The following is a 14,558-nucleotide window of genomic DNA, read 5'->3' on the forward strand; positions in this document are numbered from 1 at the left end:
CTAATATATTTTTGGTTTCAATTATTATAAATGTATATATATATATATATATATATATATATATATATATATATATATATATATATATATATATATATATATATATATATATATATATATATATATATATATATATATATATATATATATATATATATATATATATATATGGTAAATGTTGCATTCTGGAGAGTCAATGACTTACATTAACAGAATGATGTGTGACTTTCTTAAGTACTGTAAGCAACATTTTTTAGATAAAGCTTGGTGATCATGTGATTTTTATTCTCTTTTTTTCACAACAGTGGGATTGTTTTATTGAATCTTTGCACTTTGCTCCTTAAAATGTAACTGTTGTTGAATAGCGTTTTCAGATTGTTTTATAGTGTTTTCAAAAGATAATATATATATATATATTAGTAATATCTATGATGCATTAGGTGCTGAGAACATGAATATTATATTTCACCTGCACTGTAAAAAATAAAGTTGGTACAACTTAAAAAAAGTAAGTTATTTGGTTGCCTTAAAAATTTTAGTTAAAGGTGCCGTTCTTTCTGTGTTTTTGAAGCTTTGATTGTGTTTACAGTGCGCAATATAACATGTGTTCATGTGTTTCACATGTAAAAAAGGCATTATTTTTCACACAATTTACTTATCTGTATAGTGCTGTTTTCACTGCCCTAAAAACGGTCTGATGTCTTACTTGTTCTATGAAGTCCCTCCTTCAGAAATACGTATCGAGTTCTGATTGTGTAGCTTGTTTACTGTGTTGTGATTCGATAGCAACTTAGCTAAGCAGAGCCGTTTGAGGCAAAGCTGGGCGACTGATATATTCATGTGGGCGGAGTTTAGTCAAATAACTCTTTTATTGTCATCATTCAATCGGGAAGTAGAGGACTGTTGTCCACACCGGCCTTTCGCTGTAGGCTTTGAAAGAGGAGTTCTGTTAAAGAAAATATATCACCTGCAGTGAACTTTGAGCTTTATCATTTTGCAGGTATTATTTATGCTCGTAACAGCAACATTACACACAAACTAAAGTTTGAAAATGGGATCAGGAAGAACGTGACCTTTTATTAATTCAAAAATAAAACAGAAGTGATTTAAACTGCAATTCATCGACTGGCCACTAGAGGCTGGCTCCAAAAGGGAGTCAATTCTCATAGATCCCTATGTTAAAATCCCCAAACTTTACAGCAGAAAATTGAAACCATCAGCTAACTCCAAAGGTCACCCGCAAAGTAAAGCTAGTAGCAGCCACAAGACAAACATTGGCCTCTATCATACATCCGGTGCAATGCAGCGCAAAGCGCGACGCAAGTGTATTTTGCTAGTTTCGACCTGGCGCAATTATAATTTTCACGTTTGCCATGTTGTTTAAATAGCAAATGCATTTGCGCCCATATTTGTGCCCATGGGCGTTCTGATTTAAAAACGAGATGTTTTACGGTGCTTTGTGGCGCGTTGCTATTTTGAGGCAACTAAAATGCAAGTCTACACTAGCATTTTTAGTAGCAGTCAAAAAATAAAAAATAAGTTAAAAAAATAAGCATAAAAATATTTTCGCTGCTGTCATTATTTCCAGACATTTTATGTCCAGACATTTTATATTTTATATGAAGATGATACTTAAATATTTTGCAATGTTGGAATAGTGGGTTAAGTAAAGGAAATTGGATCTTGCACACTGCAGGCTTTCAAGAAAAAGTAAAAAAAAAAATTGGGGGCCCGTGCCCCAGTAGAGCTTTATGGCTAGCAACGCCCCTGGGCGTTACCAAGTGAAGTTATTTTATAAGCTGATCCAACTTTTGCTTTTTATTGTGTGGAACGATTTGTCCGTTTAGGGCTTGAAACATGACAGCGACTGTGAATGTAGATAAAAATGGCTCATTCTAAGGTAAAAAAAAAACATCTGTTTATTATGTAAGGTCTTTACTAGGTGTGCAAAGGATCACAAAACTCACGGTTCGGATCACATTACGTTTTTTGAGGCACGGATCGGATCATTTTTCGGATCAGCAAAAAAAAGTATGGGAAAAATCTAATAACAAATCAAGAAATTACAAAAATTTATAAAAAAGAACAAAGTTGCACATTACGTAAGGTCTAAAATCATTAGGTACAGAAATCAAATAATTAATAACACTGCATTTATTGTATTAATTAAATGTAATTATTATTTTTTAAAGCTTCAGAAGTGATTTTCTCTTTGTCTTGGGTTGTTTGATTAACATTAATGACACAGACTTAAGTAGGTCAATTGAGGTTACTGTCTCTTTAAGACCAAATATGCACAGACTGCATATCTCTCCGTGTGTGCACTACTCAGTGCCCTTAAACGAGCGCACACACACAGACAGAGGGCGAATTACAAACGGTGCAGCATAACAGTCATCCCACATATAACGTTAAGTTGTTTTTCATTGCTCTATTAGCCAAATGTGTTTTAATACACTACAGTATGAGAGAGAGCAGCACAACTCTCTGAAGTTTAAACATCAAGAGTTCTGATCTTTAAGATGATTACGTCTGACTCAAGCTGGACCGGATGCATTTAACAGCACGTGCGTTTGTGTGTAAAGTAAACTGATCACTTTAGCACCTTTTTGCAGTTAAACTGTTCAAAATCACTTGAATGTTAACATTTGCAAACCTTTGAAACACTTACAAATGATAAACTTTCCCTATTTAAATGTGCGCATTAATCCGCAAATCACATGCGAGAGAAAACACACTCACATTTAAATAGAATATTTCAAAAACAGCAACAAAAACTTAGATGAAATGTTGCATACATTTTTTCTATGACGCTAAAATTGCGTTAAAAAGTTTATATTTGGTTGCTCCAACCAGGCAGCTAATGCGCATGTGCTCTTTTAATGTGTCTCTGGCTACCAGTCAGGAACTTCTGCAGTGAGACGCAATGACTTTACCTTTGACAATTGGCTCTTTTATTTAGAAGGCGGGACCCATTCCGCCGTACTGCGCATTTTGCACTGACTTCTCTCATTTTTATAATAATACCTATTATGAAATGACCATTTTGCTGTTATATCTAAAGTTTTCGCGATCTGCTCAAAGAGCACAGAGATGATGATAGCAAAGAAGTAAAGCTAACGAAAGCAGCCACTGAACGAGCAAACGTTATTATAATCCAAATGGGCAAACATTATTAAGCAAGTTGACCCGATACACAACAAATTAATGTAAAACTGCGTTATTAATCACCATGACTGTAAAGTGGACTTTTAAAGCTGGAATAAGCATTAAACATTTCAATCGTCAAGAGAGGAATAACATGATGGAACTTTCTTGGAAATAAGGATTGTGCATCACACAGTCAGATACAAGGAGGGAGAAGACTAACTTCTATGGGTAAGACAAAAAGTTTAATTTTCGCTACTTGTTTATTGACTTATTAATAACATTTAGCTAAAGAATATTTGCCGGTCAGGTCTGTGTCTTCCCGGACGGGTTCGGGTCCAGATTTTAAATAATAGACGGGTCCGCGTCGGATCCGGGTCCAGCTTTTAAATAATAGACGGGTCCGGGTCGGTTCCGGGTCCAGTTTTCAAAACAACAGACGGGTCCGGGTTGGTTCAGTGTAGCACATTTACGGGTCTGATCAGGCTCGGGTAGGAATTTTTGGACCTGTGTAGACCTCTAACCCTCTTGTTGTATTTGAACTGTTTTTTTTATTATTTTTATTGTTTTATTGATTTTTCTATTTCGCACCTTAGACAGAATTGTTCAGCGAAAAAAAATATTAAAAATACTTAAAGGAACAGTATGTAGGATTGTGGCCAAAACTGGTACTGCAATCACAAAACTTGTGGCTAAAACTGGTACTGCAATTACACAACTAGTGGCCAATACACAAAATGACAACATAAACATCAGTTGAGGGCTGCAACTCCACTTTTTAAATGACAATATCCTGGCCAGACCACTGTTGTCAGTGATATAAGTATTTGAAATGAAAATGATTTCTTAATGTCTAGTGAAATATCAGGGCCATTTGATTAATTGATATACATTTCTTACATACTGTTCCTTTAATATGACTGAATCAATACATTAGCTTACAGAATGCCATTTTAAAGTCGGATCCATAAGAAAACAGTTACCAAAATTAGTAGCCTACTCCGTATCAGTTATTTTTAAATCACAGTGTCACCCCCAGAGAGGGGAAGAAGGTGTCTTAGAGCTCCTAACTGTTACAACTTGATGCAGCATCCGCGCTTACTCCGTAACCATGGCACCCGCAACAGCACCACTGCTGTCGATACTCAAACAAACCCTTCATGCATTAATATCTCTCTGCCACAAACACTACAGGAACACACGTCACTAAGTTTCGTATCTAACGCGTTGTTATCAATCAAAACCTTCCCCGATGCGCGAAACGTTTACAATGCGAACGGACAGCTGCGGTTTGAAAGGTCGTTGTGCGTGGCGTAGTGACGACGCGCGCAGACGACGCGTCCACGCTACGGAGATCCAGTTGACGACAGAGGCAATGAGGGAGGGGAGGATCCCTGATGCTGATGCGCTTCATTCGAGGACATCTGCGATCCGAGACGCCCGAATCAAACCGGTGGAGCCGATGATGGTCGCGGTGCTCGCATCGGCGCATTCCGTGGCTTCCTCCGAGTGGATCATCTGCCTGGATAAGAGGTGAGAGAGACCAAAGCCTGTGTACATTTTTAATGTCTGCAGGGTCTGCAACAAGGTGACAGTAACCGAATGCCGAGAATTCCCATCTCGCATGAGTCACCTCCAATCCAAACGGCCATGCACAAATGTGCATTTCGCGCGAATGACATTTTAAAAGAGAAAATATGTATTTCTTCCAAAATGAGGATAATGTTGATCAGGTTTCAGTGAATGGCACGACTCGTCTCATACAACCATTTTGCCGGTTTGATCACGCGTGCGCATCTTTATGCAGTCTGCTATTGCGCGTGCTTTTATTCATTTCTGGGATGGCACAGGGATGTTGCATTACTGAAACTGACTCACTCTTTTGTTCAGTGTGTTTGTGGTTGTAAACCCAACGTGCTGCAGATTATTAAAGCCAGATGAGTTAACCTGTCAGGAAACTTATAACTGGCTTTTGTCGGATGCTTGCAAAGTTGTATTTTTATAAACATGCACAACTAGACCATTAGCTCACTGAGACAAGTAAAGCTATTGATTTTCACTGAGAATATGTGATACTTTGAATCACAGCCCCTCCTAGCCCAGACACATCCCTGCAGGTTACCATGGCGATGGGAGGAAAAGTGAGATCACCTTACTGGATGAATGGGTCTGCCAAGGGTGATGTTTTAATGGACTATTTAAATCTCATCAAGGAGAACGTCTTTATACGAATCAATGTAATGCTTCTTAAGGATATCTATGGTCCCACTGGCACGCATTTAACTCAAGACGATCCGACTTCAATAAAAGCGCACACACGTTCAAATACAGACTGCAATGTTTGATGATACTGCACAGCACTGTGCTGTCCAAGCAGTTTTTACACATCACTGACATCGTGATGTTGCATTCTTGAAATTGAAAATGAACAGTAATACACAAAATTTTCCTGACACACTATATGGTCCAAAAATGGTCCCAAGCTGTCACTGGGGCGGTATCCTCTCAAAAAGTATACCTGTGTACCTAAAAAGTTCATATTAGTACATCAGAGGTACAAAAGAGGTACCTAAATGGTGCATAGGACCTTTCTTAAGGGTACTGCACCATTGACAGCTTGGGATCAATTTTCTGATATTGCATATAAACTAATTTCATGGTTCTTTTACTGCTAGTTAGTTTTTGTCACTGTAGCTGCGTTTCCATTACAGATATGCACAACATTTTAGCATTATTTTCTAAATGTTGACGACAGACTATTGCGAAATGATGGCATTTCCATTAACCGATGATATGTAACATCGCGATAAGTCATTCCAAACACCCCTTCGACTGATGTTGGTAGGTTTACTAATATCACATCCACCACACTATAGGGCATTATTTTTAATCGAAGGAGGCGTAAGAGTATTATCCAAACTTTAATGCCAAGGAAAGCCCCTTATACTTAGGAGCGGCAACGTAGAGGTGTTTCTTGGAGCTAATAGTACATTATTTTAAACCATAAGAGATGCAGGAGTGTTATCCAGATATTATTGGCAAGGAAAGCCTTTTATACTTGGAAGCAGACACGTATTGAGGTGTTTCTGGGAGTTTTTAGTACATACAGAGTCATCTTCAAATAACTATTATGTGACTAACTTGCATCAGGTGACCTGAAAATGCAAATAAACTGTTGCCATTGCAGTTTTTCCAAATACATCTTTTCCGAATTGCCTGATAAACCACCTCATATGAGCGTAAAAACTTTTTTGCGATATATGGCAGTTTTTGCGAAATTGACGTGTTTCCATTGGCCATATTTTCAATGTCAATTCGCGCAATTTAAAGGGTAATGGAAATGCAGCTTGTGATCTTATTGTTACACTCTCACTGTACAGAAAAGAGCCACATGGAAATAATAAAAATGTCCCATCTTGGATTTCATGGGAAAAGAACAGCGTAGACCTTTTAAAATGACATTAAAGAGCAGCTATGGTCCGATTTTACATCTCCTTTGGTGTGTAAGTGTGTATTAGTACATGTTAATAATATGCAAAAGGTACAAACCCTAAAGTAAATGATGACGCAAGTTATCTTCTCCAACGTAATTCTCTTTTCTTGTACTACAAACACACAGATTGTAGGCAATAGTTTACTTCCTGTAATCGGTGATGTAGACAAGACCGACATTATCATAATTTCTCCCGCTTCTGACTCACAGCCTGTAAGTTAACTCCTGTTAGCATTGCATTATGAGCGAATCTTTCAAACATGATAAGGAGCGTCACATTTACGGCTGACGTCAGAGGTATTCAGGCCAATCACAACGTACAGATTAGCTGGCCAATCAGGGACAGTTTTGTACAAAATCCGTGCGCTTCAGGAAGAGAGTGAAATCTGGAGCTACAAAAATGTACGGTATGTGGAAAATAATGTATTTTTTAACAATAAACCACGCAAACACATTGTATTATACCAAATACACCAAATAACTTTGTTTCTTAGCAATGAAATAGGTGCACTTTAAGGCTTAGTTAGTTTTTACATTTTTACAAGATGTAATATAATGCTGTGTTCTCCCCAAAAGCAAAGCATTGTGTTCCTCGCTCCTTCGCCCAGTGCGAGTTTGCGTCTATTCGCATCTTTGCTTTGAATTTGTTTGTCATCTACTCGCCCAAATCGTTGAATTTGCATTTGGTGTGTACACCCAATAGGTGTCAGTTGTGCTTAGAATGTGCCTGTGAAGTTTCAGCTCAAAATACCCCCAGATCATTTGTTATAGCATCTCCAAAATGCCCCTACACTCTTAAAAATAAAGGTGCTTCACGATGCCATAGAAGAACCTTTTCTGTCTTAATGGTTCTTCAAAGCACCTTTAACATTTAAAGAACCTTTCTGCTTCACAAAAAGTTATTTAAGTTGAAAAAAGGGTTCTTCAGATTATAAAAATATATAAACAAAAATGGTTCTTTAAAGAACCTTTTACTAAATGTTTCTTTTGGAAACCAAAAAAGGTTCTTCTATGGCATCACTGTGAAAATCCTTTTATTAAGCACCTTTATTCTTAGAAGTGTATTTGGGTGGGAGCAAAATATGTGTGTACCTTTAAAGGCCAAGTTCGGTATTTTACACTTAAAGCCCTGTTTTCAGATTGTTTATGATGAAATAGAACGGTTTTGACTGAAATTTGTACATATGCGGCTGCCCCGAGAATTTTCTGATGTTTATTGTATCACTAATGGCTGTATAGGTGCACTGGAAAAATTCTTCCTAAAATGCATTAAACTTTCGTTTACAAAGACGTGAAACTCACCGAGTGGTCAGGCGTGTTCACTGATATGCTCACACAAAAATCGCTGCAAAGGACGCATTCCAACAGGTTTTATCGTAGTTTTTGTCCAACTCCATTGACTTGTATTAGATGTGCTGTGAGGTACGGTATTACTCCGCGCCGGGAACGTTGTTTGTATTCTTGCAATTGGCAAAGGCGGATTATCGCCACCAACTGGGTTGGAGTGTCTATTATTCAAGCTCTAAGCGGAAGAATATACGGGTGTGAGGCGTTTGGAAAAATAGATCCACAAGTTTTCAACGAATGCTAAAACACCTGTTGGAAAACATCTTTTGCAGCGATTTTTGTGTGAGCATATCAGTGAACACCCCTGACCACTCGGTGAGTTTCACGTCTTTGTAAACGAAAGTTTAATGCATTTTAGGAAGGATTGTTAAAGTGCACCTATACACCCATTGTAGAGGTGGGAGGTGATACAATAAACACCCGAAAATTCTCGGGCCAGCATCATATGTCCAAATTTCAGTCAAAACTGTTCTATTTCATCATAAACAATCTGAAAACAGGGCTTTAAGTGTAAAATACCGAACTTGTCCTTTAAGTGCAAATGAGCTACAGCTCCTCACTCCCTTATAAACAGACAGTCAGCTCTTTTGGTAAAAACAGTTCTGATTCCTGTGAATAAAGTCTGAGACAATAGTATATATATTTAGCCACATTAGTGCTACAATGTGCTAACAAACACATTTAGAAAAGCTTTTGGGTAAAATTAACCAGTCAGTCAGTGGTGGTCGGCGGCCTTTGTTAGTTTTAGAGAATTAAAAACAGTATGTCTACTGAGACTACTTTGGTTTAATAGGGATTAAAAAAGAAAGAGAAGGTGAATTTTTTTACATTGTAGTGGTGTTGTGTTCACACGCTGCCAACACACATTGATATCCAAACACTTTGTGAAAGTGGATTTTGCATAATAGGTGCCCTTTAAAGAATGTTGAAGGTTTCCTACAGAACCGAAGAAAACCAAAGTGCTTTTTCAAAAGACTCTATGAAAGCGGAAGGGAATCTTAACAATAGACTGGAGATGTAAAAATGTTAATGAAAAGCATAAAATAGTGAGGGAGACAGCTTTGCACTATATACTGTAAAACATTCTGAGTCCATTCTGTGCCATACTAGTAATGTATTTCCACTTCAGTAAATCTCAACACATCCAATTCCCACATCCATCAGAGCACAGACTGACCGCTCTGGATCCCATGACATCAGCCCGGTGTGGTTCAACATAACCTGCAGGCAGAGAAATAAATATAAATGCAACTGGTTTAACGGTAATTTAGTTGTGTATTTAATGTACATAATAATATGTGCAGTTCCCGAGTGAGCCGGTTATCATTGCTGATGTCATAGTGTTCGCGTGAGTTTCTCAGCTGACCTGCTTTGCTTGATAGTAGAAATGATGCCGATGGCTGTTTTTCTGTCATACATGGATACAACTGCATACACCAAACATCTAAATGCACACAGAAAAGCTGGCATTATGCTTTATGTTTTTGAAGTGTTCGAAAAAGTGAAATACAAAGATGGAGAAAAAATTTTAAGTCCTTAACCACAGTTTGATTCAGTTACTTCTTTGCTTCCATTTAGGCACAATGAGGTGCTTCAAAGATGCTCATTATCAAATCATTGGATTATATGACGGTAGCATACGTGTTTTTTGTTACCCTGACCCTAATGTTCTTTACATTATGTAGGAGGATTTTATGTTGGACTTATCATTTGATTTCTAATTCATTGCATATAAGGATGTAATATAAATGGAGTGCAGCTTTTTACGTTTATTCAAAAGCTGCCGCTGGTCTCTTGTATTCGGTTTTTTATGTGTGAGTCATGTAACTAGATTAGTTGTCTCACTACCTGGAAAAGGTTTATAAAATGATTAAATCTCGTCTTTTTGACGTTTTCATTTCCCCAAGTTATTATCTCCATAGCAACTAGAAATTCATACCCAAAAGGACTTCATTAAGCAGACTTCATTAAGCGAAAGCAATTTATTCACACAAATGCACGCACATGCACAAACATAGACACACACACACAATATGTTTAATGAGATCTTTTTAAAGCCATAATCCCATTTATCCTGTTTAAAAAAAAAATTATAAAATTTGTAGCATCTTTTGCAGGGATTTTTGTGTGAGCATATCAGTGAACACCCCTGACCACTTGGTGAGTTTCACGTCTTTGTAAACGAAAGTTCAATGCATTTTAGGAAGGACTGTTCCCGTGCACCTATACAGCCATTGTAAAGGTGGGAGGTGAAACAACAAACACCCGAAAATTCTCGGGACAGCATAATATGTCCAAATTTCAGTCAACTGTTCTATTTCATCATAAACAATCTGAAAACAGGGCTTTAACTCTTTCGCCGCCATTGACGAGAAGAGAAAACGCTTCCCTGCCAATGACGAGTATTTCCGGCTTTCCGCAATACCGCTATTATCCACTAGGCAACTTTTTAAAACCGGAAGTATTGCCCTAGGGCAAGCGGCTGCATAGCCGTTTCTCAATACCAAGTACGCCAAGTTCGGACTTGTGTCCTTCCTAGTTCGGACTTGCAAGTTCAGACTCGGAAGAACGAACTTCTGACGCGAAATGCATTCTGGGAAACTTCGCTGTCATAAGTCCACACAAGTCTCCTCTGATGCATCCTCGATAAAATGGGCGGATCAAGAACACATCCGGGGATTTAATGTGAACTTGGGCTTGATGCGAACTTTGAATTGGAACAGTACTTGGGCCGCGACTGATGACGTTTCACAAGTCCACAAGAACGCAAGTACAGACAAGAACGCATATTTAGAAACGGCTCATGTCTGTCCGTGTGTCTCAATTCGTTCCCTAGCTCCCGAGGTCGTGAATCAGTATATCGTGTACACAGGTTCGGGCACTGGTAAGGACCCTAGCTCACTTCACATTGGGACGATGTTCACTTATTTTTCTGTCACGGCTGCTTAAGCGCGTTGTAATCACTCACAGATGTTACTCATCAACAACCGGCAAAACCAACATCTTTCTGACTTAATTTTAAAAACAGTACAGTGTGAAAAATGCTGTCATTATTCTCTTACATATCTGTGCATAAAATTGGAGGCATATAATTACATTTTAAATGTAATAAATATATTTACAATTTTAAATAAATATTATTCTTTTAAATATTGAGTAGATTGTGGTCCCTTACTGTGTAGCAATGTGTGTTTATATTTACAACTAAAACAAACGTTTGTCTTTATAAAAGTTCTGTAACATTTCATAAAGTTTATTGAGTTGGATCACGTGATGTTCGGTTGGCGAGCTTCAGAAAAGGTCACGTGATTTCTGGTTAGGGAACATAGGGATCATCGATGCTCACTGGTTTTTGCGTTGCATTGTGGGAATTTTTAGGGAACGAACGTTCCAGTGCACTGAACGGATTTTGCGATTGAGACAGCCCTTAAAATGGCCGACTCCCTGATCAGTGCCCTGACTACTGAACAAGGGAGCTGATTGAGACACACGGTGTGTCTGTTTTAAAGATCGCTCTGAATGGGATCTCTATAAAAAGTCCGTCACAAAAATGGAATTATCTCAACTTTTTACTCAAAATGTGGTGTTTTTGCAGAAACCTACCCATATTCAAAAGCTGATTACAAAAGAACTACTAAGGTAGGATGAAACGTTTTTTTTTTTTTTTTTTTGAAAGCAGAGGATCTTTCATTTGGTATATTGTATGTTTATATATTTAAGAAGAACGTTTTCTGGAAGGCATTAAACTTTTGTGAAAAACGCTGGCGGCGAAAGAGTTAAGTGTAAAATACCAAAGTTGTCTTTTAACCCTAAAAGAAAACTTTATACATTTAAAAATTTTCATAAACATCATTTAGTTAGATTTATAAGCTGTTTTCCATATGGTGACCAAAAAAATGTCCCTGGTATTACATAAAAAACTACTGGGATTACTATTTTGTGGGTAAATCTGGTCCCCACACCCAAACGGTAAAAAATATATATTTTCAAATATAATTTTAAATATATTTTAAAATATACAAAAAATGGCCAGAAGTATATGTACTGAAATATATTTTAACTTAAGATATGTATAATATCTTTAAATGTTATTATATATATATATATATATATATATATATATATATATATATATATATATATATATATATATATATATATATATATATATATATATATATAACAGGTTTGAAAAGATTACAATTAAATATATTTTCAGCTGCAAAATTGCACTTAATTTTAGATAAGTTTTTATACATATTTATACATTTTTATACTTACACTTTATACATTTTACACAAACTTTTATATTTTGGTCAGGAGAAATATATTTTTTGCCATATGGGTTGTTAAATTAGAAATGACACATATATGTTAATATATGAAGGATATATGAATATATTTTTTAAATTTTAAATATATTTAATAAAGCTTCACCTTTCTAGAAAATGTATTAAGCATATATTTAAAACATATTTTTGGCCAAATAATTTTTTTTTTTTGCTGTATGGGTGGGATTAACAGGTGTAATAATATCATTAGCATTATTATACAGTGAGATGAGGAACAAACTCTATCATTATTTTTTTAATTATCGACAATTTCTCAACCTGTCATACACCATGAAAGAAAAATAACGTTGCTGCCTGGTTTTACCTATAATTCTTACCTAAATTACTAAACAACTCTTTCCCCACCATTGACGAGTTATCTCGTCAATTAAGAGAAACATTTTCCTGCCAATATTGCTTTCCTGACGAGTTTTTACTGTAATCTGTAATCCCACTAATATCCACTAGTTAGCGCTCTTACCCAGTTTAATAAAAACTGAAGCAAAAAGGAATTTAGTTAATTTTAAACTCTGTGTATGTTTTGATAATCGTTCTGATTCTGATCTTTAACAAAAATTTAAAAAAAAAGTTTGCTCAAAATGTGGTATTTTTGAAGAAACCTACCCATATTTAAGAGGTTATAAAAAAAGAACAAATAAAGATAGGATGAAAGTTTTTTTCCCCGTTTTGTTTGAAAGCAGAGGGTCTGTTCTTTCATTTGATATATTTGTAAGTTTATATATTTATAGAAGAACATTTTCCTGGAAGGCATATTGTGAAACTTTTGTGAAAATGCTGTCGGGGAATGAGTTAAAGGCTCCAAACTGCTTTATCAGTTCCTCTACACAGCTGGCTTGTCACCGAAATAAAAGAATCTTCTAAACACAAAACCTCTTGGCAATGACAAAAGACCTTTTCCTTTATTTTTATTCATTCTTCTATGCTTTTCTTTTGACGGTAAAGCACTGATAAAAATTGGTGCCACACATATGAAGACTAACACTTTGTCACAATGCACAATGTCCTTATTGGTGCATTCTATCTGACACAACATTGTTTCCACGAACGTCACGGTCACATGCATTGTCACACCTTCAAAATTTATCTTGTAGGTCACGTTGGCAATAAAGACTCTGTCTAGACCATAGCATTTATTTGTTTGTTTTGCAGGCCAGCAGAACGCTCGGGGGAGGACGTGGACATCATTCTGGCTCGGCTGAAGGGCGTGAAAGCCTTCGAGAAGTTTCATCCGAATCTTCTGCAGCAGATCTGCTTGTGTGGCTTCTATGAATACCTGGAGAAAGGCATCACATGTAAGAACCATGATTGTTATCTCTTATGAGAAAGCTTTGGATTAATCTACACTAAAAACATGCACATTTGTATTCGTCCACAGTATATCGGCAGGGCGATATCGGTACCAGCTGGTATGCTGTCCTGTCTGGTTCTCTGGATGTAAAAGTGTCAGAGACGGCAAACCATCAGGTAAGCAGAAATATATTCTGGATAATTTATAGTTAGAGAGACAGGCTCATCCGTTTAAATTATATTAAGCCTTGAAGTTCTGTATAATTAAGGGCGTTACCACTTGAGTGACCATTGCCGCTGCTGTCACTAGCTTCGAGCTATAGGCGGGCATGGTCACCAACCAGGCACCTTAGCTCCACCCACCTCTTTGCCCATTTTTGGTTATCAGGGTGACGTGCTGCCAAGATGGCAACTTTGAGCTTCAAAAATGCTCTTCAGAAATAGTTCATTGTGCATTTACTCATTTAATTAATTTTTAAACCCCATTCATTTAATTCATTTGACATTCATACAGTATATTAAAGAGGCTGGGTTGCACTTGCTTATACATACACAATTGTGCATAATGACTAACTCAAGGCTTCATGTTGTTTTACACTTTCACACTTCTGATCATGCTTGTCCTGCAGTGATGAATGTTGCACACAGATGAATCTCTGTGCATCTGCAAATTCCAGACTCCGGCTCAATGCAATATTAATGGTTGCTTATCAAGTTTCATGGTGTGATTCACTAGACAGCCTGCCATTGTCACGATGCTCTGATCAAATGAATGTCAAATGCCAGACAAAGAAAACAAATGTGTGCCTGTATGAAAACCTGGTGCAATGATCTGTTTAAACCTCACTCTTAAAGTATGCATAAATTTACATAAATTAGAAGAAGATCCATTAGCATTCTATAATTAGCTCACAAAGATGTAATGCCTCTTT

At 36.8% G+C, this 14,558-nt stretch overlaps 1 protein-coding gene across 2 annotated transcripts in view; it reads left to right on the top strand.

Moving 5' to 3' along the window:
• The first annotated feature begins 4,234 nt into the window (after positions 1-4,234).
• LOC129450276 (rap guanine nucleotide exchange factor 4) overlaps positions 4,235-14,558 on the top strand; it is a 47,285-nt gene continuing 36,961 nt past the window's right edge. The window contains exons 1-3 of one of the 2 annotated variants that reach the window (XR_008646296.2): positions 4,235-4,680; positions 13,489-13,631; positions 13,715-13,803. Coding sequence is in view for 1 of the 2 variants with exons in the window: in XM_055212925.2 (XP_055068900.1) it covers positions 4,400-4,680; positions 13,489-13,631; positions 13,715-13,803 (513 nt within the window). In the remaining variant the exon portion in view is untranslated. The remainder of the gene's footprint in view (positions 4,681-13,488; positions 13,632-13,714; positions 13,804-14,558) is intronic. The other variant, XM_055212925.2, reaches the window with a different exon arrangement.

Source organism: Misgurnus anguillicaudatus, chromosome 8 (genome assembly GCF_027580225.2).
Source record: "Misgurnus anguillicaudatus chromosome 8, ASM2758022v2, whole genome shotgun sequence".
Lineage (NCBI taxonomy): Eukaryota > Metazoa > Chordata > Actinopteri > Cypriniformes > Cobitidae > Misgurnus > Misgurnus anguillicaudatus.